At 48.7% G+C, this 23,764-nt stretch overlaps 1 protein-coding gene across 1 annotated transcript; it reads right to left on the bottom strand.

The window, feature by feature from the left end:
• Positions 1–13,429: 13,429 nt before the first annotated feature.
• Positions 13,430–23,366, bottom strand: LOC131124998 (cytochrome P450 26B1). Its single transcript, XM_058066060.1, has 7 exons — positions 22,976–23,366; positions 17,549–17,773; positions 16,087–16,205; positions 15,858–16,014; positions 15,629–15,784; positions 14,928–15,212; positions 13,430–14,854 (listed from the first exon to the last, which is right to left on the bottom strand). Exons 1-7 carry the CDS (start codon positions 23,174–23,176, stop codon positions 14,462–14,464), a joined length of 1,536 nt encoding a protein of 511 aa, XP_057922043.1. The 5' UTR covers positions 23,177–23,366; the 3' UTR covers positions 13,430–14,461.
• Positions 23,367–23,764: the final 398 nt, after the last annotated feature.

Below are 23,764 nucleotides of genomic sequence, written 5' to 3'. Positions count from 1 at the left end.
ACACACACACACACACACACACACACACACACACAGCAGGCAAACAAACACAACTGTACACATCACATCCTCTGCTGTACACGTGGATGATTTCATACTCCATCTCGCTCACCTGAGCCCTTCCTTCCTCGCCGTGGATGATCGATGGCAGGCGATAGATTAGATGGATGATCAATGTTGTGGATGAATAAAAGGTGCAGAAGATAAGGATGCTGACGTCACGGTCTTGCAGACTAAATAAGGAGATGAAGCTGATAGGTACAACGGTACTGGCGTGATGCTCACAGTGCGGAGGGAAGAAACGATAAGACGAGGTCAAAATGTGCAGCGTGACAATGAAATCATATCTCATCATCTCACACACACACACACACACACACACACACACACACACACACACACACACACACACACACACACACAGAGGTCACAACCTTCCATGGCTTCCTGGAACTCTTGTGTAACTGCCATGTTTTGTTATTGTGTGCTTGTGTGTGTGTCTGACACACATTTGCAGATGTTTGTGTGGTTATGTTGTTTTGATGTCCTCCATGTTGTTTTTGGTTTGCCAGGGAAGTTGTGCATGATTTTGGCTTTCTGGACAAACAAGTCAGCTGTTAATCACCAGTGTTTGTGTGTGTGTGTGTGTGTGCACACGCGTGTTTGTGTGTCCCTTGGCCTCCGCAAACCCTCAATCTCCCGCTTGATTTCATTTCCATCTGAGTGTGTGTGGATGTGTTCATCGAAAAGAAGTGGAAAAATATTCCCTAAAATGTCTTCTCCGCTTCTTTGTATATTTTTTTTTATTGAAACACATCGCACGTGCTAATGCTAATGCTAATGCTAATGCACAGGATCCATACGCATTTCTAAGGATGACGCATTCCACGACCAAGTCAGCTTCACAGAGCAGTGTTTCCTCTACGTTTACAACTGTTTACACTACTGTTTACAACAGTAGTGATGCTCCGATCGATCGGCCACTGATCAATATCGTCCGTAAAAAACATGTGATCGGCATGTGGCGCTAAACGCCATTCAAAGCCAATTCCAGAATTACAGGCACACTTTGTCATGTACTGCCACGATAACGACACACGGAAGTTTGATCCCGTAAAAGCGTGCCTTACTCACGGCAGGAAGTAAATCCATATTTATATTTACTAGATATAAATATAAAAGACGTATACATACATTTTGGGGAGCTAGTGAAAAAAACATATAAATGTGTCTGCAAGTAATGATTATTTTAATAACCGATTAATCTGTTTGATAAATCAATTAATCAGATTTTTTCTCATATTTTAATATTCTTTGTCTGTCAGCTTTAGTAGAACAATAAATGTACACAAAAATACAATCATGATCATTTTCTTAGTCGATTAATCTGAAATTAGTTTTTTCAATTAATGGAGTAATCTTTAAGTTCATAGATGGAGCAAATGAATATGGAGCAAACATCTCCAGTTGGTGGTTGGGTCCACAACAATCAGAAAAGAGGGAAAATGTTTCCAAGCCGAGTCAAAGCTGATATGTGTGAATGTCTCGTTTTGGCTGAAGCACAAAGATAATAGGTCTGCTTTCATGGATGGTATGTTAAGGCGGCTTTATTTAGTTCATTGAAATTGTTTTTGTTATTTCCGTCTTGGACCAAAAAGCCCGCATCCTGGCGCGGGAAGACGCCTCATTATTTTTGATGAAGCTCAATAAAAAGCACATTCCTTCGTGCCTTCATAGTGTTGCCCATGTTTATAGTGCGATCCTTCCTTTGATATACCTGCCGTGATGATGACCGAGCGCTCGTAAACATCGCTGAACGGCCGCCTCATCACGCCAACCCACGTGGGCGGAGCTAGATCTAACAGGTGTTGGCCCACTTAAAGGAGCGCCATGTTCGCATGAGCCAAGGTAGACTTTGCGCCACTTGGTGAACCGCTTTGCAAAACACACACACACGTGTCTTACCCTCGTGCACGCTCACACTCACGTGCACACATGTGATATCTGTGAAATGTCTGCGGTCGCACTGTCCGTCCAACGTCAGTAACGCTAACCACCGTGCTCCAGTCAAGGACGGGCGCCACGCACATGTGTCCTTAGACAATTAATAGCGCTCAGCCTTGTGATTGGTCACCTTCCAGCGTGCACGCGCGCACACACGCGCACGCACACCATGTGTTTGTGTGCTCACACAAGTTTATTACGACGAGCCAACGTTTTTCTGGAGAATTAGGTGAGAGTTAACAACGACGCTGATGTGCCGCCGTTACGTAAAATCACACATGCTAACGCAGACACACACACAAAGTCGTGAAAACTGAGTCCTGTGGGGAGTTGAGAGTCGACAAGGTTAATAGGTGAAAACGATCTCACACACTCACACACACACACACACACACACACACACACTCAGGTCGAGAGGAGGTAATGATGACACTGTTGGCGCAACGTTCACACACACACACACACACACACACACACACACACTCAGGTCACACAGAGGCAAAAGTTGAGAAAAGAAGATTTTGGTTTTCTGTTGGAGCCCCGAGACCCATAAATAAAACACACACACACAGACACACACACACACACACACTTTGAGCAGTGTAGTAACATAAACCGCAAGCAGACAAAATGTACGAATTGTGGCTTTAAGTTCTATAAAATATTTGTATGTAAATGTTACATTGTCTTTGTGGGACAAGCTTTGTCACGCTAGCATTGCTAGCATTGTTAGCATTGTTAGCATTGCTAACACTAACATCCGTGTCACCAGAAGCCATTGGAAAATGAAGGCTTTGTAAATGTGTGTGTGTGTGTGTGTGTGTGTGTGTGTGTGGTGGGGTGGAAGAGAGGGCAGTGCTGGGGGGCCGACAAGGCGCTGGGGTCTTGAGAGTCGTAAATGTAAAATATTGTGCGTGCGTGCGTGCGTGTGCACGTAGCGAGAGGTTATCCAAACAAAGCACTTGGATGTTAAGTTACGTGCCGACGATTCCTCCATCTTTTATTGGCTCGACTTCACCCGGTTACTCCACGCTCGGTCTCACGGTCCGTGGGTGTGCGTGTGCGTACGTGTGTGCAAAAATAAGTGTTACGTTACACTGGGGGGGCGGAAGACGGGGTTAAAGGTCAGCCAAAGAACAAGAGTGGGTCAGTGTGTGTGTGTGTGTGTGTGTGTGTGTGTGTGTCAGATGTTTGGCTTGTCCCCAAGAAGCTAACGATGACACGTCTGTCTTTTAATATTAAACACTTCCACTCAGCTGATCGTGTGTGTGTGTGTGTGTGTGTGTGTGTGTGTTACACAACGGTGCACGTCTGTGAGAAAGGCGGGTCACAAGTTCAGCAGTTCAGCCCCCCGTGTGATGTTATGGGAGACTTGAAATGGCGAGGGGTGTGTGTGTGTGTGTGTGTGTGTGTGTGTGTGTGTAACAATGTGTCAAGGTGCGTTTAGGGTTACAGCTGGTAGGGGGGAGGCAGGATTTGGAGAGGGTGAGAATTTTGGGGTTGAAGAGAGGCGACGAGGTGAGCCGAGTGTTAGCGGGGCAGAAGGCGGCGGGAAAAGTTATTGGTGGAGAGAATGGAGTTGGAGGTCAAAAGGTGTCGGAGGACGCAGAGGAGAAGGTTAGCAGGACCAAAGTGGACATGATGGAGACTGCTTCATGTCACCCAGTCTATCTCAAGTATTCCCTGTCATCGTTGTCGACCAGGCATGAGTAAACGATGGCCTGTTCAGGTTTTTAATCCAAATTGATACAATCAATCATAACCAATGACTACAAATTGTTGGTCGCTTCTCTGAGACCATGTGTGTGTGCACTTAGAGAAGCAAGCTCTATATTTATATGTAAATATTATGGGGCATTTTGGTCCTCTTGCTGCACGGTGGACAAGTGGTTTGCGTGCAGAACTCACAGCAAGTTCAATTCCAGCCTTGGCCATCTCAGGAATGAATGCCAGGAGGACTGTCAACACTGACTGACTCATAATTCATTCATTCATTTTCTACCGCGTAGGTGCTGGAGCCTATCCCAGCTGTCTTGGGGCGAGAGGCGGGGTGGCCAGCCAATCCCAGGGCACATATAGACAAACAACCATTCACACTAACATTCATACCTATGGACAATTTGGAGTGGCCAATTAACCTAGCATGTTTGTGGAATGTGGGAGGAAACCGGAGTACCCGGAGAAAACCCACGCATGCACGGGGAGAACATGCAAACTCCACACAGAGATGGCCGAGGGGGGAATTGAACTTGAACTAGCGGTGAAGCCTGTGTGCTAACCACTCGTGCAGCCGTGGCTCATAATGGAAGTATTTAGCAAATATGACCCCAAGAAGTTAAAGTGCACCTTGCTGTCCCACCAACTTCATTTTATGCTAACTGTGGATTTTAATCCATGAAATTCGGGTTCTAACTGAGAGTTTTCTGTTTCTGATGTGTGATATGCGGAGGGGTAGCCGCCATCGACCCGTTTCTTGCTCTAGGTGTCGCTAATGAAATGACGGTACTGTTGTTGTTTGAGTGTTCTAGCCTTTTTCTTTAAGCTGGTAAAAGTAGCAAAGTAGTTTATTTGTAGGGATCCCCATTAAGATGTACTGGTAAAAACAATGGCACATTAGTGAACTATGGACGGAATCTAACAAATCAAATTTGACTTTGAAAATCCTTAGTTGAGGACAGCCCTAAATTGCAAACATGTGGAGGAGGTGGATACCCAGCTGATACAAGGACAGAGGAAATGAATCCCGCTGAGGAGCAAAGACGTTCTCTTTCTCTGAATGATGTCAAAAACTGGTATCCTAGCTAGCATCGTCTTCCTGGGATTTGGTCTCCGTGTTTTCCGTCCGCTGAATAAGTACACTGCGTTTATAATGACTGCTTGGCCTTAATTAGTTCAAGCATCTTAAAGCAGAGCGTCAGGCTTTGTAGCGCAGTGTTGACCATAAAGCGCTTGGCCCTCCTTCATTCACGATATTGTTCCGATGCAAACTTTGACGTGCGCGCACGAACGCCGTCTCAGCATGCAGCTGTGATTTGAAATGTTTTCTAAGTATCTGCGAAGTCTGTCGGCGCTCCAGCTCCTTGTTATCCACACAAGGTTGACTGGAAGGCCAAAGGGATATGGAAAAGTCAGGATACGCAAGTTCTAGTCGGCTGGAGAGCGCAAGTCTTCTCCTTCTCTCTTTTCACTTTCCCGTCAGGCATCATCAAACACTTTTGCCCTCTGGAAGACCTCAACACAAGCGTCCTTCAACTCCCCCCAACTATTCCAGTAATGTGGAAGTATTTAGGAGCGCTGGTGTCTCCCGGTGTCCTACAATAGTATTGTGGTTGGCTGCGGCCGCTCTCAGCCTGGCATGGACGGACAAGCTGAAAGGGATCAAACCTCCGTGGCCGACCATCAACTTGGAAGATACAGTTGTTGTACATCATATCATATATGTGTATATTTATACATACAGCATAGATGGAAGCACCACCTGTTGCAATGGAGACTTTATTCCTGGCGGATACCGTCAGGGAAGTCAGGGGGACTCCGAACACAAAAGACACAATTACGGGGAAGCGATACAACCACAGAACGTAACAATGGTCCTGAAACGCAGCGTGGTAGCTCGTGTGACCGCCCTGAAAAAAACGTGTTCACAACCTCTGAGTGGAGACGAGAACGCTTAGCAACCATTCTTAAAAAACCACGAGCAAGCGGGATGGAGTCGGGCAATCTGCTTCGCTTTTTAAGGACAGGCCTTTATGATGTGTTTATGACTTGTGCGTGTGTGTGTGTGTGTGTGTGTGTGTGTGTGTGTGTGTGCACATGAACCCGCCATCATCTCTGAAGAAAATATCTCATCGCAGGGTCAAACACTTCCTGTGTGGACATGGAGGACATTTTGGCATGCCTTATTGGAAATTGGCATATATGCTTGTGTGTGTGTGTGTGTGTGTGTGTGTGTGTGTGTATGTGTGTGTTTTTGTGCACACCAAGCCATGCCTTTAGTGCAGACAGATGCTGAATCCATTGATGGAGAATTAAAGCTATTACTTTTCTCTCTGCACAAATGTTGGCTCAATAAAGCTGCTGGCCAGGTAACACGAGGGCGGCATGGACACATAATTCCACATCAAACACGTCTTTTTATTTTCCTACAAGAGCGCTTTGTCCCTCGTCTCCCCCTTTGAAATGTTCAACTTTCATTTGCCGTAATCCCTCCATGCACACACACGCATTTAAATTTACTTTACGTATAATTTACTTTAAGTATCACACAGAAACACTTCATTATATTGTAGGGCATTGACGTTTTAGGAGTGCACGCTCAATGCCTGCTTGGGACCCCAGAAAAAAAGGTCCCCCCTAAAAGGACAAGATACAGTAAACCTCGGATATATCGGACTCGGATATATCGGAAATTCGCTCACAACGGACAGATAAAAAAGAACCGATTTTTCTGCAATGCATTTCCAATAAAAATTCATTACATATATCGGATTTTTTATAACGGATTTCGCCTATTTCGGACAAAATCTCCAGTCCCGTTCCAATGCATTTCCATGAAATTTCCCTGGCATATATCGGATGGCCGCATCGTTATGCTAATCTTGTTGATATCACTGGCTATTGTCTTTCTCCTGGCTCCAGATTTAGGACAAATATAAAAGCGAGTGACGTCAATAATACTAGCACAGCAGTGAATGAGATCTTAACCTCACTATTGGAAATAACGTAGGCCTGACGGGCGTAACAGGGCCTAGCTTAATTAACAATTTGTTATGCTCAGAGTCCAATAAAGTTCAATTATCATGACCTTACGTCTCTTTTCATTGCCCAGTCCAGGTACATTGGAAACATAGTCAAGGAAGTGCCTTTTTATAATGGATAAAATCCCATTTACGCATATACCGGATATAAATCCGATATATGCGTAAAACAGACATTTTCCGGTATACGCATATAACGGATTTCGCTTATATCGGACAAAACCAGTGGGAACAATTGAATCCGATATATCCAAGGTTTACTGTAGTAGACTCCAAAGAAGCTTGTTGATAACAAGATTGAAATTCCTAAGAATACAAAATAACACTTGCTTAATGCAAAAAAAGAGGAGCTGGTAAATGATGCCAAGGGAGTTGGGAGCACAGTCACCAAGAAAAGCATGAGTAACACACTTGGCTGGAATGGATTGCAACCCCGCGATGGCCGCAAGGTCCCCCTGCATGTACAGTCCAGTCTGAGGTTTGGCAATCAAAACCTGAATGACTCAAACAAGGCTTGGAAGAATGCGACGTGATGATATGAGACCAAATTAGCGCTCTTTGCCATCAAGCGGAAGGCTTCGTAGCCGCGTACCGCATGCTAGCTTCCTTGGTTGACTGAGGACAAAAAATAAACTGCTGCGGGAGTGTCTCTGAGCATGGCACCGAAACATGCACGTGTGTTCCAACGCATGCAAGCGCCAACACGGGACGGATGGGAATGAGCGTAATCCAAAGAACAATTGTGTCCCTGTGAGGAACTGCAGCACCTGGGACCACTGTGGACTCATGGTAGTGTAAATAAATCCAACACAGATTGGGTCTTTTCCTGCCAGGACTGGAATGTAGCGTTATGCCTCACAAACGTGTCACATGACGCCCGTGATGAAGACTTCCTCCCTGACAGGCTGGATGATCCTCATGGACGCGTGTGGTCAAAGCTGGAAACGGAGAGGAAAAGGAGGAATGTTAACAGTCACGGTTATTTGAGGAATTCAGATAGCGTGAAATGAAAAAAGGAAAAGCATTGGGTTACGGGAATCCGACCGAGTGCTGACCGGCTCATTTTCAGAACTCCGACCGCAGCACAGAGGCGGAGTGTGTGTCTGATGTTTGCACGGCTTGGACTATTTGGCGGCGGAGAGCGGATACATTTCTCCGCTCGTCTTCCCGCAACATGACAGCGGAGAGTTTTAACGGCCATAAACGCTGCTTGGACGCGGGCCCTTCTAAAAATAAGCAAACGGGTCAAAGATGTGGAGGTGTTGGATGGACGTCTTGATAGTCTGCGTTCTCCCGGAGTCTGTTTAGTCTGTTTCGTGGATGTCTATCGGCGACGCACGCAGCATCAGCACCAGCACCGTGCTCCGGCGGGGGTTAGGAGGTAACAAGATGGCAGTTACAAGACGGTCCCGCCTCCCCCGCACGACACGTCCAAACCTCTAATCAGGCCTCCTCTGGTCGCCAGAAGCAATCTGCTGTAAATCAGCTCCATAATCCTCTTGTGTGTCCTCAACTTGACTCCCGTTTGTCTCATCTGTTTGCTATTTGGCTGCGACCGTAAAACTCATCCAGCGCTCCCGATTCCACCCTCACCTGATCAATGCTTGCTAACATGGAGCGACCCCCGAAATAGCTCGTCAGCACTTTCAGTCACGTGATCAGCTCACCCGCCTTTTACGTTTTCTTTTTTCAGATGTTATTTATTTGAGCTTTTGGTTTGTCCTTCAGGTCAGTGCGAGTTCAGTGCCTGCATGGCCACCGCAGGACATCCCAAAACCACAGCTATGACTTCTTTCTGTCTTGCTCATGATGCATTCAGGACCCGTAGGAATGCCTGCCTCTGATCTGTTTCTTCAGATTGATGAGCTTCTCTCCCTGCCGCAAAACAACGCTGTCTCCGTCGCGCAACTTTCTCCAGTTACTTGCGCGCACACACACACACACACACACACACACACACACTGCTGAGTTCTACATTTGCGGGCTTCTATGAATAGCGAAGCTGACCAGAAGCATGCAGCATCCTTGGCCCCCGTCCAAGCTAAACGAAGTGTGTTTTGCTTGAGCTCAGTGATACAGACGCTCGCCAAAACAAGTCGTCTCGCTAAACGAGAAGACCGCCAGCCACGTGGAGGAGAGAGTGTGTGTCTGTGTGTGTCTGTGTGTGTCGTTGTGAATGTGACTCGTGTGAGAAGACCACTGTTTGTGTTTCTACGAGGGCCACAAAGGTCATCTTGTCTGTCCTGCTGCACCTTTAAAAGTTTGGAACGCAACCAATCAGAATCTTCCACTGCATCCGAACGCTACTTAAAATCACTATGGGGCCTTCTGATTGGTTTATCTTCATGCGTGTCTGTGACCTGACCTTCACATGTGGGCTTCCTGTGAGCAAAGACTCTCGAACACGTGACTCTCCCACCCCCCTGCTGGGACGTCACACGATCTGATGCATCATGGGAGTTACCCCACCTTTTACCCCGCCTTTCTTGCTCAACTGGAAAATAGCAAATGATGTAATAATAAACAAGACATTAGCGGGGACACGCCCCCTCTCGCCCACAGATGTAGCGTCACGGTAACGAGGCCTCCAGGATGTTCTGTTGTGGTTGGGATGACCGCGGTGTTGCTCACCAACCACTCTGCCTGTGTGCGGGATGGAATGAGGTGCGTATGGCTCGTTCAAGTCCAAAAGGTAGTGACCCTCTAATCACATGACGTTATGTCCTCCTGCCCGGGAAACGGGTACACGAGCAGACGTGTGGATTGGAGGTTAATCGTAGCTCAGGTCTCGGATGGCTGTTGCATCCCCACAAGTCTAAATGTAGTACTTCGCTTAGTATACTTCACTCACAGGGATGGGGGAGTATTTGGAACGAGAGGTCGTGTAAAATGGGAGCAAAAATGATACATATATTCAATGTTCTCACATGTTGCTCAAATTGCTCAAATATGTATTTCAGAGGGTGGCACGGCGGTCTAGTGGTTAGCATGCAGACCTCACAGCTAGTTCGATTCCACCATCGACCATCTCTGTGTGGAGTTTGCATGTTCTCCCCGTGCATGCGTGGGTTTTCTCCGGGTACTCCGGTTTCCCTGGGATTGGCTGGCCACCAGTCCAGGGTGTACCCCGCCTCTTGCCCCAAGACAGCTGGGATAGGCTCCAGCACCCCCGCGACCCTCGTGAGGAAAAAGCGGTAGAAAATGAATGAATGAATCCGTCATAATCGGAAGAAAGTTCTGGAAGCAGCCAAAATCCGCCACTTTCTTCCGCGTTTGCTAACTAACCCTGTCGTTTTTCTCGAGTGGAGCAGAGTATGGACACGAAAAATTTGATTTGTATGATGTAGCCGAAATAGTGACTATTGCGCGATTACCGTCTTGGCCATTTTGAGTGTAACATCCAGGTACTCACAGTGTACTACATTTTGCCGTACTTTTCAGTGTGGACGCAGTTATGCACTGAAAAAGACGAAGTGTAAGTACAGAAGTGTGCCAATTGAGACGCAGCCTGAATGTGTGTGTGTGTGTGTGTGTGTGTGTGTGTGTGTGTGTGCAGTCGTAACCGCAGCATAGCCCGAGGACGACGTCACTTGGCAGGCGGACCCCAGCTCAAACGTTAGCGCCAGTTGGAGTGCCACAGCAGACGCACACGAGACACGCTTGTCATCAGCCAGCACCTTCTCACACACACACACACACACACACATGCACACGCACACACACACACACACACACACGCACACACACACACAAGTACACAAGTACGGCGAGTGCTACACACCACATCGCACTGTTTTGGCTGCCACTTCAGCGTCTACCTGCTCTTCTCTATGCACGTTCTGTCTTCCAGTCTCCACTTTGTGCGCTGACTAGAAAACACGCACGTGCACGTGCACGTGCACACACACTTTTTCCACTCTCCCCACAACCTGATTGATGAGTGAAATAAATATTCTCGACTCGCCCATCTCTCTCCCCTTAACGCCACTGTCTTTAACAAAGACATCGCTGTTCATTTAGTAGCCCTCCACTTATTACACACGCACACACACACACACACACACGCGTGTGCTGTGATACACGAGTGTTGTTCCAGAAAATCCCAGCACATCAGCAGTTTGTGCGACGCTTGCAGCAGCCAAGCAGGTCGCCTTGCGAGTGTAAATTAGCAACAGAAAGAGAAACGTTTCCATGAAAAAATGTGCGTGCGTGCGTGTGTGCGTGCGTGCGTGCATGCGTGTGTGCATGTGTGTACACTTCATTGCATTGAAGGCAGCTAAGCCCCGCCCCCTGTCCTCCGTGCAGGTCTCTGGTGGTTGGAGCTGTTTGGTGGTTGTTTCCATGCGGCTTATTGAAAGATGTAATAACGCCTACAGTGTGTGTCGAACATGTTGTGAGGTGTGATCTCCTACATGAACTTTTCGTCACCAAGTGGAGGACCAATATGAAATGTGTGCTGCCGTGGGCCAAAAACATCAGCAGAGATGTGCTGAGAGCGAGAAAGCAACCCATCTGTGACTCAGTCTAGGTATTAGCCATGCCCCAACCCTGAGGGGAATCCTCAGCCAGCTGCTGTGGTTTTGGACCAGGCTACGTCCTGGAATATAATCTGGCTGTGACCGAGTCCAGACAGATTAATGGAGAGGACACAGAGCGTTTCTTCTCTTCAAACTGACCGCATGAAGATACTTTCACCATTCGGGTGTTCCGCCGGTCATTTAACCTGCTATTATGTACGTCGTTAAAAGATCGGCAGGCGTTCCAGGGGATGTTCTCAGCCAACGCCGCTGTAGTCTTTGGCGCAACGCAATGATTGTGTACATTGAACGTATGCGACTGGACTCGTTGCTTCTCATCTGCTCCATTCATAACGTCTCTGTTGGGAATGGCACATTGGGACTTCACTCTGCTCTTCATCTTCATAACATCAGCTCGACTTCTCTGATGACGTTGTGCAGATGGAGGTGGCTGGCATCATCTCGGATGGCCAGCAGTTTGTCCAAAGACCGCCACCCCAGCAGGCCGCGGTGTAGTGGAGCATGCTGGGAGCAAACGACTGGTAGAACAGCTAGAGGAGTTTTCTGCAGATGTTGGAAGTACAGTCTGTTCTGGGCCCTCCTGTACTGTACTGGTCTGGGTTGTTTGACCAGTTCAGCTTATCGTACAGCCACAGCCCGAGTAGTTGTAGGAGTCAATTCATTCATGGGATGGCAACGGAGCCAACTTGGTGAGCCCTTGGTGGGCGAGGTTTGCTATGGGACGTCCTTGATTAAAACGGCAGCGATTGCTCGTTCTCCAGCTCATTTAGTTTTTTAAAAAAAAGCACAGGAAATCCTGGTGCATGTGACAAATTCAGCGTAAATACTTGTCCATAAATGTTCCTGTAACTTTCACTACAGTGTTGTGTCTGGCTTCTCCTGCTTGTTAAACCACTGACGCATGCATTACTGCTACCAAGTGGTGGGAAGCTGTATTTTGAAGTGAACATCGCAAGTGGAACAGTCATATCTCTGGTGGTATATATTGGGCTCTCGTAGCCCACCCATGCAAAACGGAACGTTTTTGGCGGCCCCCTAGGTGGCGCTGCCGTGGTTAATAACCAGCTGTCAAAGGGCACAGCACCATTCCGTGATTCCATTCACACTCGTGCACGCACACAATTTAGGAGAGTAATAAAATGACTGTAAGGCAATCACTTTTCGCAGGTTCTGACAGTTTTTTCCAATTGCTAAATATGCAATTTTGCAAACTCGACTGGTTTTATCATACCCAAACTGCGTACTGCCTCATATCTTGGAAAATGAAGCATCAAAATGACATCAAAAAAGACATCAGCCAATCACGAAGTAAACAAGTAATCCAACTGATCCACATTGATATTGGGTGTACTACGTAGTGTAAATGACAGTTTGGTTGTATACCTGCACTGCAAGTCTAAATGTCCGGATGACACAGTCGTCAGTAAAAGCTGCACTCTGTGTACTAGTGACTACATTTGTGTGCACAATAAATCAATGCAATTGTACCTCGCAAGGAGTTAATGACAGCAGCCACCGAATACGACCGGAAGTAATCAACCAAGTTAGGGAAATGTCAGTCAAATATGAACGTGGACAAGATGGGAGTTAAGGAGGGGGGGATAGTCCTAGTGTGAGTACGTCCTAACTCTCTAATGTAGATTTTAGGTTTTCCACGCCATTGCAACCCCCCCACCCCCCCACCCCCCACCGCCAACCACGCTTGAGGAAGCAGAACAAAGACGCCAAACACCCTGATCATCTATTGATTGCTGGGATCCACTTTCACGTTTCCATTTTCACTTCATGCCCTTGTCGATGAAGTCATGTCATCATCGGCCCCCCCGCTGGCTTCAGGGGTCATGGGTCATCATCTTAGACAAAATCAATACATCGGCATCTCAGGTGAGCCGGTGTCACATGATATATTTCACTTCCTATGTGTCAGGTATTTGGTTTCCTTGTAGGTGTCCGCGTCTTGGCGTGTGTGTGGTCATGTGTGTGTTACTGTGTGTATCTCTCTTTGTGTTAATGTGTGTGCAACGTCCCGCCCGGTGTTTGACAGTCAACTTGACCTATGACCTCATGAAAGTGACCTTTCCCGGAGGACGTGATCTTGACGTTTGAGTGCAAAGTTGAGATGTTTTTTTTTCCACGTTTTATTACAGGAGTATACTGAACAAGGTTACAAAAAGAAAGTACAAATATGTACAATTGAAGAAATGTAGTCTCTTGTACTTCTAAAATATTCTAACCTCCAAGTGCTTTGTCTTCGTCCTCTCCTCTCTTTGTGTTCACGAGTCAGCAATTTGAACTATGAACATCCTATATGAATGCAGTATTTCCTTTCACGCTAACGAGATAATAACATTAATATTAGGTTAGTAGTAGCAGATGGTTGTCCTTGCCGATACCAACCACGCTCCTTTTGCTTTTTACAAGATGCAGTTCTTAAATTTATTTCTTTATATTTATATTTATATACACATTGACTCGGTTGTTGACTATTTGATGGTAAAGATGGTGCACATTAGTTTGGATATAGAAACCATAAAGAAGCAGCAACAACAATACTTTTCTTTCATGAACAACAACTGAGTGGTGTGGAGACCCTCAAACCTCATTGGTCCGTCCCTCTCGGGTTTTGGTTGGTTGGAGTTTGCCTAAGCTCCGCCCACCGATCTCATGCCAGTCACAAAGTGGCTTCAATGGAATCTTTGTGTCGATATGTTGAGTGTTCGATGCTGGTTGGTTGCGTTGCCTCGTCTTCTCACAAACCATCAGAGGATCAGAGGTTCAGCCAATCAGGAAATGCAAGACAAATCACCAAACTATGGGACATTTTAGTTTTGGGGAACTGCAAGCAGGACGTCAAACACTTCAGCGGACCCCAGTTAGAAGTTTTTGTCCTCCTGTACCCTGTTTGATCCATCTCAGCTTCCCCAGAAGCTCCAATGATCCTCCTTAGCTTTGTGTGCACACATTTAGTTGGAGAAGAAGAAACAGATTAGAGCAGAACCTTTTTGGCAGCTTTTTCCTTTCTTGGAGGAAAGTCAACCAGCTGGAAGAGGAGGTGAAGACTCCTTCCATCTTTTTGTTTAGTCTTCAATGACGGAACAGAAGAAAATGTCTTGTCCTTGCTCTTCTCCCTTCATGGCACGTTCTCCGCTAGCGTTCCGGCCTTCACACGGTGGCTCCGAGCAGCTCCTCCGACTTGGCCATGATCTCGTTCTGGTTGGAGTCCAGGCCGTAGAACTTGACTTTCAGCCCATCCACCGGGTGGACCACGGGCACGGTGACCACGCGGGGGAAGTGTCGCGAGGCCAGCTCGAAGCGGCTGGTGGCCGCCAGCTCGATGGCCAGGATGCGCAGGAAGAGGGTGGCCAGCTGCTTCCCCAGGCAGGAGCGCACTCCGCCGCCGAAGGGGAGATAGTGGAAGCGCCCCTCCTTGTCTTCGCCACGCTCCTGGCTGAAACGGTCGGGGTCGAAGGCGTCGACGTCCTTAAACACGGACGACGTGTCGTGGGTGTCGCGGATGCTGTACATCACACTCCAGCCCTTTGGAATCTGCACCCCCTGGAAGACCAAACACGGCAAAGCTTAGCATCAGCTTTACAGATGCCACGGCGGTCTTGCCTAGCTCACGTACGTCCAGCTCAAAGGTCTGCATGGCGGTCCGGTACGCCCCCGACACGGGCGTGTAGAGCCTGAGGACCTCCTTGATGACGCAGTCCAGGTACTTGAGGCTGACGATGGTGTCCAATCGAAGCTCCCCCTCGGGGCACAGGCAGCCGTTGTGGAGGAAGCCCCGCCCCCTCAGCTCCTCCCGCAAGCGCTCCAGGACGGCCGGGTGGCGTAGGAGCTGCATGATGAGGGAGGTGCTGGCGCTGGCCGTGGTGGCGAAGGCGGCGAAGATCAGCTCGATGGTGGACTCCTGTGAGAGGGGGGCGGGAACGTGTGATGTCACTGAATCGCTCGGAGGAAGGAATGCTAACGTGCTAACTTTGGGGGGGGGGGTGTTATACATGCATGGGGCTCAGCAACAGGGCCTCCCCAGTTAACTCGTGTGTGTGTGTGTGTGTTGTGTGTGTGTGTGTGTGTGTGTGTGTGTACAGGAGGCCTCTTTCAGACCCCTCGCAGGGGGAGTGTTGACTTATTTTTGGCCCTGGACTTAACCCAGAAACCACATGGAGAGACAGAGTTGAGTTTCCACAGAATGACTTAAATACGTAAACAGAGGGTGTGGCGTACACCACCGTGTGTGTGTGCGTGTGTGTGTGTGTGTGTGTATGTCATGGTGGATGATTGATGGGTGAAAGGACAAGCGTGTGTGTGGACTTTCTGTGTGACCTTGAGTTCCTGCATGGTGAGCTCGGCGCCGTTCTCTTTGGCGCTCTCCATGAGGACATCCAGGGCGTCGCTGTAATCTTTGCCGTGCGTACACAGCGGCTTCTCCCTGATGGCTTTCTCGATGCTCTTCTGTAGCGTGTCGCGTGCTCGGAGACCCTACACACACACACACACACACACACACAAGGTTCTCAATCTGCCCACACGCGTGGCGGCACGGTGTTCGTACCTTCCTGTACCCGCTGAAGGGCACGTCGATGGGCAGGCTGAAGAGGTTGTTGACAAAGTCCTGGAAGGTGGAGAAGAGGTGCCTCATCTCCTCTTCGGACACCCTGAAGCCCAGCAGCACCCTCACCGCCATGGTGAAGGACAACCTCTGGCTCTCCCTGCCGCAACGCCAGCATTCCCGCTTAGACGAGGTCAGCGCCGTGAGAGGTCTTGAAAGCGGATCTTCTTACCTGTACACGTTTATGGGCTCAGGGTTGGAGCTCCACACTCTCAGGCTCTCCTGGATCACCTGCTGGATTTTGGGCAGGTACGACTCCAAGGCCTCGTGGCTGAAGACTTTGGCAAACACCTGCGTGCACGAGGAGGACATCCAGTGACACAAGGACAACGTCTCCACGCTCCCTCGTCAGCAGCGGCGTCAGCCAAGTGCTTCTGGTTCCAGAGCGTTCCGAGACATTAGCGTTGCTGCGTCTCCGCTGCCGCCGAGCCCCGAGGGCCCGCCGCTCACGGATCGTCTTACACGAGCTGCTCGCCAGCCTGACCGCGGGGGATTACGCACACGCTCTGACCTCAAAGCCGGTGTGCGCATGTCGCCGCTTTTGTTGGGGTGTTTTTGGACGGGTTTCCATATTTTGGCATGATTTGAGGGAGGCCACGCCCCCATGAGGTGATGCAAGACGCTCCGTTGAGAAGATGTTCAGATTACGAACACACAAACGTATTCTGGCAATCAGTGTCGCCCTTCAATGTCCCACGTTAGGCATGGGGGGTCGGCTGGGGGGGGGGGATTGTTCAGCAGTCATTGTGCTGCACCACAAAAACGTGACTGTCTTTGTGTAGCCTCCGGCACACACACACACACACACACACACAGTGGTCCTAATAACGTCCATATGTGTTAAATTATGGGAGCCGCTGGTTCCTCAGACATGTAAAGACTCCTTTATTCTCCCCCCCCCCCCCCCCCCCCCCTCCCTTGCTCACGCCAAGCCCCGCCCTCTCAGCCAAACTTGGAGCAGCCATGGTCATGTACGTTAAAGAGTAGCTACTTAAACGCCACTACGCTTTACTCTTTCACAATAAAAGCATGGCTTTCTGTGGCTGGGAAACAGAGTGGGCGTGGCAGCGCCCTCTACTGGCGTCTTTCCACACGGCAGCTTCCTTTCCTTCATCACCGGAGTCTTCCCTGTTTGTCATGTCCTTCCTTTGTCCTTGACTCCACTTGTGCCACCCCCGTCCACATGTTAAGGTGTGTGTCGGTGTGTCGGTGTGTGTGTGTGTGTGTGTGTGTGTGTGTGTGTTGTGCCCCCACAGAAAGCCCCTCTTTGTCCCTTCCTAATCATGGGTCATTACATGAGGTTAGTTCAGGGGTCTCCAGAGAACCGCAAGGGGATCAGAGCCCAGATTAAACCCGGCTAACCCTTCACCGTCCGAGGGCACCGACCCCGCCCACCTCCTGGAGGAGCCAAAGTGAAGGCTGACTTACAGGAAACGCAGCGGCTTGTGTGAGGAAAGAATGCGCCCTGGGGACGAGGGGATAATGGCTCTAAGTGGCTGATTACCTGAAATGGTCCTGGCGAGGAAAAGACGCAGGAAAGTGAGATAATGGGCGGCGTCGGGGAGGAATTAAGGGCGGCGGCGAAGAAGCAGCTCATCACTAAGGAACGACACAAGATGGCGGCGTGTACCGACCTTCCTCCTCTTGCGATGGATGTCTCCGATGCTGTTGGCGAGCGAGTTGGGTCCCAGCAGGGCGGCCGTGCTCTGCGGCCAGTCCACCGTCACCAGCGTGTGCTCGCCCATCAGGACCTTGCGCACGTTCTCTGCGCCCGTCACCCGGATCAGCGGGCGGCCCAGCAGGTGGGTCTTGAACACGTTGCCGTACTTCTGCCTCCTCGAGGCGTGGAATCCTGAACCCTAAACGGAGCGGACAGATGGATCAGTTTGGAGCCTCGCCAAAACCACAATGGCCACCGTTTGTGGATCTCATGGAGCCAACAGGAGTCGAGGTGGTGCCACCCCGGTTAGTCAGCTGACCTCCGAGCAGGCGCAGTCACTGTGTGTGTGTGTGTGTGTGTGTGTTACACACACACACACATACGTGTGGTGACACTCATACTGGCTGTAAATTCATAAAATTCACAAAAACGTGCAAAATAAACAAACATGGAGACACCTGACTGTGAATCGGCGTGACCCCGTTTGACCCCGGTGTCCACACACACACACACACACTCTACTGTGACATGAGATAGCGTGCCACTCCAGACCAGCAGGGGGCAGCCACTAAGACTATTTTAATTGCTGCATTAGCATACTTACACTTAATCTTATGGTTAGCCAACAGAAGAAGAAGGTAAACAAAACATCATTTCTGGTCATTTCTGGTAAGTGTACAACCAAGTCCACTTCCCAAAGTGAACCTATGCTAAGTCTTCCATCTCAGACGCAGCCCCGCTATTAGCATGCTACTAGCAACCTGAGTTTTCCCTCAACGGAACCTGCCAGTAAGGCAGCTGTCCCGGGCCTCGCCCACTTCCTCGTCCTATCAAATTGAGCACAGCTGCAGCGCCCCAGACACGCCGCTAACAGTTAGCATTGGCCCGTGCTAACCGACCCAAGACGCGCGCCTTTCATGAGGTGTTGACGTTTCGTCTCGGTCGCCGCTCAGACGTGAGAATGTTTCTGGATTCTTCCGCCATGTTTGCACTTTTTAAGACGTTTCCCTTCTTCTCCTGCCTTCGAACCGCCGAGCTTCGCAGCCCCTGTACACTTCCTAATTTTACTACACACAAACACACACACACACACCAGGTCGCCGACTGGCCTCTGGAGCCCTCAGGGTGTGTATCTGTGTGTGTGTGTGTGTGTGTTGTTTTCCAAACTACATTTTGCTGCCACATGGATGGAGAGTACTTTAGTATGTCTGACTACACACACACACACACACACACACACACACACACACACACACACACACACACACACACACAGTGGCAGGGAGTTCCTCAGGCAGCCAGACAAGGCTCCCTTTCACACTCCAAGATACAACATCAGATTGGTGTGTGTGTGTGTTTGTGTGTCTGTGTGTGTGTGTGTGTGTGTGTGTGTGTGTGTAGCACATAGTTATATGAATTTTCCACTTCTTTTCTTCCACTTTAATTTTTCACACACATTATTTTGGCAAGGCACTAAATGCTCTCATGTCTTGTTCCTTACCAGTGTGTGTGTGTGTGTGTGTGTGTGTGTGTGTGTGTGTGTGTGTGTGCGTGTGTGTGTGTGTGTGCCAGGTGTGGGTGTGGTCTGGATGACATTTAGCTTAAAAGGTGAGAAGTGGACTCCCCCCCTTCTATCCCAAATCTGCCAATATGCACACAGCTAGCATGGAAAAGTTGTGATGTAATGACGCCACACTTCTCTTGTAAGGGAACACAACCACACACACACATGCACACTCACACACTCACACACACAAAGTGAAATGTCCCCACGTCACTCAAAGTGAGCGTACTTCATTAGAACGACTGTCGTCTTTTCTTATGCACGTCGGCGGTAATCCTTAGTCCTTAGTCCATCTTTTGGAGCGTCCGTGCACGTGTCCGATGTCCGAGCGGCGTTAAAAACACTGGCGTGTTGTGTTGGCATTGGCATTGGCCCGGGGGCCAACCTGTGCTTGCCCTTATAAATGTCTCCTTTGTAGCCTTGTGGAAATGTCCAACAAATGACTCTTTTATTAGGAACCCACAAAAAAACACAGCTCATTATGTGGAGTTACATCTGTGTGTGTGTGTGTGTGTCTCTGTGTGTGTGTGTGTCTCTGTGTGTGTCTCTGTGTGTGTGTGTGTTGACATATCATGGTGATGCTTTGCAGGCGTGTGTGTCTGTACGACGGGAGGGGGGGGGGGGGGTTGGACAGTAGCAGGAAATGAGGACAAACTTTCAAGACCAACACACGTCTACTAACTGACTGACCAACTAACCTACCAAAGGATCCAACCAACTAACCAACCAACCAACCAACCAACTAACTAACCTACCAAAGGATCCAACCAACTAACCTACCAGTGGATCCAACCAACCAACTAACCTACCAGTGGATCCAACCAACCAACTAACCTACCAAAGGATCCGACCAACCAACCAACTAACCAACCAACCAACCAACTAACCTACCAGTGGATCCAACCAACCAACCAACTAACCTACCAAAGGATCAGACCAACCGACCAACCAACCAACTAACTAACCTACCAAAGTATCCAACCAACCAACCAACTAACCAACTAAACTACCAAAGGAACCAACTAACCAACCAACCAACCAACCAACTAACTAACCTACCAAAGGATCCGACCAACCAACCAACCAACTAACCAACTAACCTACCAAAGGATCCGACCAACCAACCAACCAACTAACCAACTAACCTACCAAAGGATCCGCCCAACCGACCAACCAACCAACCAACCAACTAACCAACCAAAGGATCCAACCAACCAACCAACCAACCAACTAACCAACCAAAGGATCCAACCAACTAACCAACCAACCAACCAACTAACCAACCAAAGGATCCAACCAACTAACCAACCAACCAACCAACTAACCAACCAAAGGATCCAACCAACCAACCAAGAAATGAAGCGACTCTCCGCCTCCTTGGCCTGGCACAGAGGCGGCAGGTGAGACGGCCAAAGCGTCGGCGTGATTGACGGCTGCCGCGTGCACAAGGATGCACACGAGAGGTGAGCACGTGGTCCTCAGGCGTGGAAGAAAAGTTCCAAATGAAAAGTGAGAGCAAGGAGGAAGAGGAGGAGGGAAGGAGGCCAAAGGCTGCAAGGGAATTCCTTGCCTCTTTTCAGCTGTCAATCATTCAGACGCTGCCAGAGATGCCAGGGAACCTGTGTGTGTGTGTGTGTGTGTGTGAGTGTGTGTGTGTGTGTGTGTGTGTGTGTGTGTGTGTGTGTGTGTGTGTGTGTGTGTGTGTGTGTGTGTGTGTGTGTGTGTGTGTGTGTGAATGCTGAGACAAGGCCCGGACTGGACAATGACCCGCGTCGCCTTGCGGTCACGGCGTGGCATCAGAGGAACAGAAAGAGGAGAGGAAGCAAAGAAGGAAGGAAGGAGGCAAGAAAGGGAGGGGGGAGGAGGACTAAAGAAAAGGAGCATGAAAAGCAAGAAAAAAAAGGAGGAAACAAAAGAAAAGGAGTAAAGAGTGTGTCGGCCGCTGCTTTTGAAAGAAGATGAAGGGAGGAGGTTGAGACCAGTAGAATGCGGCGGGCGAGGGAGGAGGAGAGAGGAGAGAGAGAGGGGAGGAGGAGGAGGAGGAGGAGGAGGAGGAGGAGGCGAGAGCGTTGGCCCCTGACCTGAGGACATTTTAGAAAAGGAGATTATGCTTGTTCAAAACTCTCTAAGCGCTCACCCCGGGACCCCCGCTAATACCCTCTCACACACACACACACACACACACACGCGTGTGCACACATACTGCACCGCTAAAGTTCCTCCGCCACATAAAGTAGTCCCACATGAAGTCATTGATATTGATCAGGTTGGGATCAAAGCAAGAAGGAAGACATGAAGACACAAAAGTCCTGAAAAGATGCACTCTGTGTGTGTGTGTGTGTGTGTGTGTGTGTGTGCGCGCGCGCGCGCGCGTGTGTGTGTGTGTGTGCGCGACCACAGCTATGTAGCGCACAGCGAGTCGGACCGCCGTAATGGAACGTTCTATAGATGAAGCCACCCGCCACACAACCCTGGCTCTGTACGAGCCCACTAAAGCTAGAAGAAGCAGAGCACCAGTCCTGCTGGAGTCTCCTCACATGGGATGTAGCACATCGGGGATCGTCTACTTCTGTCTGTCCTTCCTTAGGGTTCACATTCAACTCCCTCGCGACATTCCCACTGACCTTAAACACACGGCAGTGGATTGATAGAAAATATTGAGCAAATATTGACTCCGCCCAGCATGATTGTCCCCCCGCATGCGGCGGTAGCCTCCATCGGGAGAGACGCCATTAGGAGGACATGTTCTTCTTTGGAACGCTTCAGACTGTTTGTGTGTGGACGACATACATTGGAAGACGTTTCTTGACTGTCCGTAATGAACGTACGAAAAAACGTTAAGTCGTGTTTGTGGTTCCCAATCAGTTCATCCGTTTACGTTCCTCACGCGCGCCCGACAACGACGTGCACGTCATGTGGAATTATTTTAGCAGGTGTCAGCGAATGAAGACATGCAGTAAAACTCCATATAAAAAACTCTATCAATATATACATATACATATATAATATGACATAAATGACATACAGCATGATGTGGTGTCATATACGTATATATACATATACCTGTATGTGTTGTATGTCATATTTACGTATGTATGTGTACTATATGTCATACATATATACGTACATATAATATATGTATATGTAATGTCTTACATTTCTAATTTACAGTATATGTATCATATACTCTATAAATATATACTGTGTATGTATATTATTCATATGTCATTAAGGTCATGTATGTGATCTATATGTAACACGGGCTGTGATGTGTAATATAGCTTACATAGATGCCAAAAAACTTTGTTTTAATTAACAATTCATTCATTAATTTAAATAATGAATAGAAAAAAACTATTGCAATTCCATAACATTTAACATTAATTTAACATGCATGTTAAATTAAAGTGAATCATATTACATAAATACAATTAAACATTTTTTCAAATTATATAATTATTCAATATATGCATTTTTGCTTACATCTATCACATATATTTACGTATATTGATCATGTATGTTAGAGGTGGTTTTCTTATTTATCTTTTAAGCATACATATTTACATATCATTAGTAGTTATCTTGTTCAAACAATCAATATATATATATACATATATACGTATATATATATAATATATATATTTCTACTTTTTCTCAGTTGAAGGCGATCCTCCTCCATAACGTATGATTTCATATATGGAATATTTCCCAAGTACGTGAAGCTCAGCAGCAGTAAGTTGATCTTTTCGAAAGCATCCTCTGCCTGTCAATCAATGGAAGACCACCTGAACCCCCCCCCCCCCTCCCCCCAGCGCGTGAGAAGCCACTCGGGCTTACCTGCAGGAGCCAATGACACGTCTCTCCGATGAAGGGGAAGCCCATGGAGCCTTTGGGCATGGGCAGCTTGCACTTCTTGTCCCGCGTGGACGTCCACCGGAGCTGCCACAGCTGCTGACACACGGCGAGCAGCAGCGCCACGCACAGCACGCACGCGGCCAGCGTGGCCAACGCCGACAGCACGTCGAAGCTGACGAACATGCTGATGGACGCTTTTCCTGGGGGAGGGGGGGACTCGCGGGCGTCTAACACATGGACCACCTCATGCTCTTGTCTCCTGTGGACGCCCCCTGCCTCCAGGTGGACCAAGAAGAAGAAGAAGAAGAAGTAGAAGAAGAAGGTGGTGAGGATGCTGGGAGGCAGCGCGCGCGTGTGTGTGCGCACTGTGCGTGTGTGTGTCAGTCAAATGAGTGTTTATATAGCGAGGAGGCAGCGGCCAAGGTCCCCCCCCCCCAAAAAAAAAAAAACTCCCCGCCTCTCTGCTCCACCTCCTTCAGCTCCTGGACGACCACCCCCCTCCCCCCCAACCTCCCTCCACACCCCCCTCACTTGAAGCAGTCACCTGCACGCCGGAAGTGCCAGAAACTAAAGTCAACATTGTAAAAGTTCATCACGGAGGCGGACTCCTTCTTGATGACGACTCGTTTCTCGGTCTGAGTGGTCATTGTGTTACGTAATGGCGACCAGACCGGGGTCGTCACCCCGCGTGTGCGCAGGTGTTTCACGCGCACGCACCCACCCTTCCACCGCCCAGCTTATTGGACGGCAGCTCGATGTCGCCGCCTAGTG

This window comes from Doryrhamphus excisus, chromosome 3 (genome assembly GCF_030265055.1).
Source record: "Doryrhamphus excisus isolate RoL2022-K1 chromosome 3, RoL_Dexc_1.0, whole genome shotgun sequence".
Classification (NCBI taxonomy): domain Eukaryota; kingdom Metazoa; phylum Chordata; class Actinopteri; order Syngnathiformes; family Syngnathidae; genus Doryrhamphus; species Doryrhamphus excisus.
The sequence above is the reverse complement of the archived record's forward strand: the minus strand, read 5'-3'. Positions and strand labels throughout refer to the sequence as shown.

Coding starts and splice junctions, on each gene's coding strand:
- LOC131124998 (XM_058066060.1), bottom strand. CDS start 23,176: ATGTTCGTCAGCTTCGACGTGCTGTCGGCGTTGGCCACGCTGGCCGCG. Junction 16,015..16,086: donor GAGCCCATAAACGTGTACAG/GTAAGAAGATCC, acceptor GCGTTGCGGCAG/GGAGAGCCAGAGGTTGTCCT. Junction 15,213..15,628: donor TCACCATGCAGGAACTCAAG/GTCACACAGAAA, acceptor CCCCTCTCACAG/GAGTCCACCATCGAGCTGAT.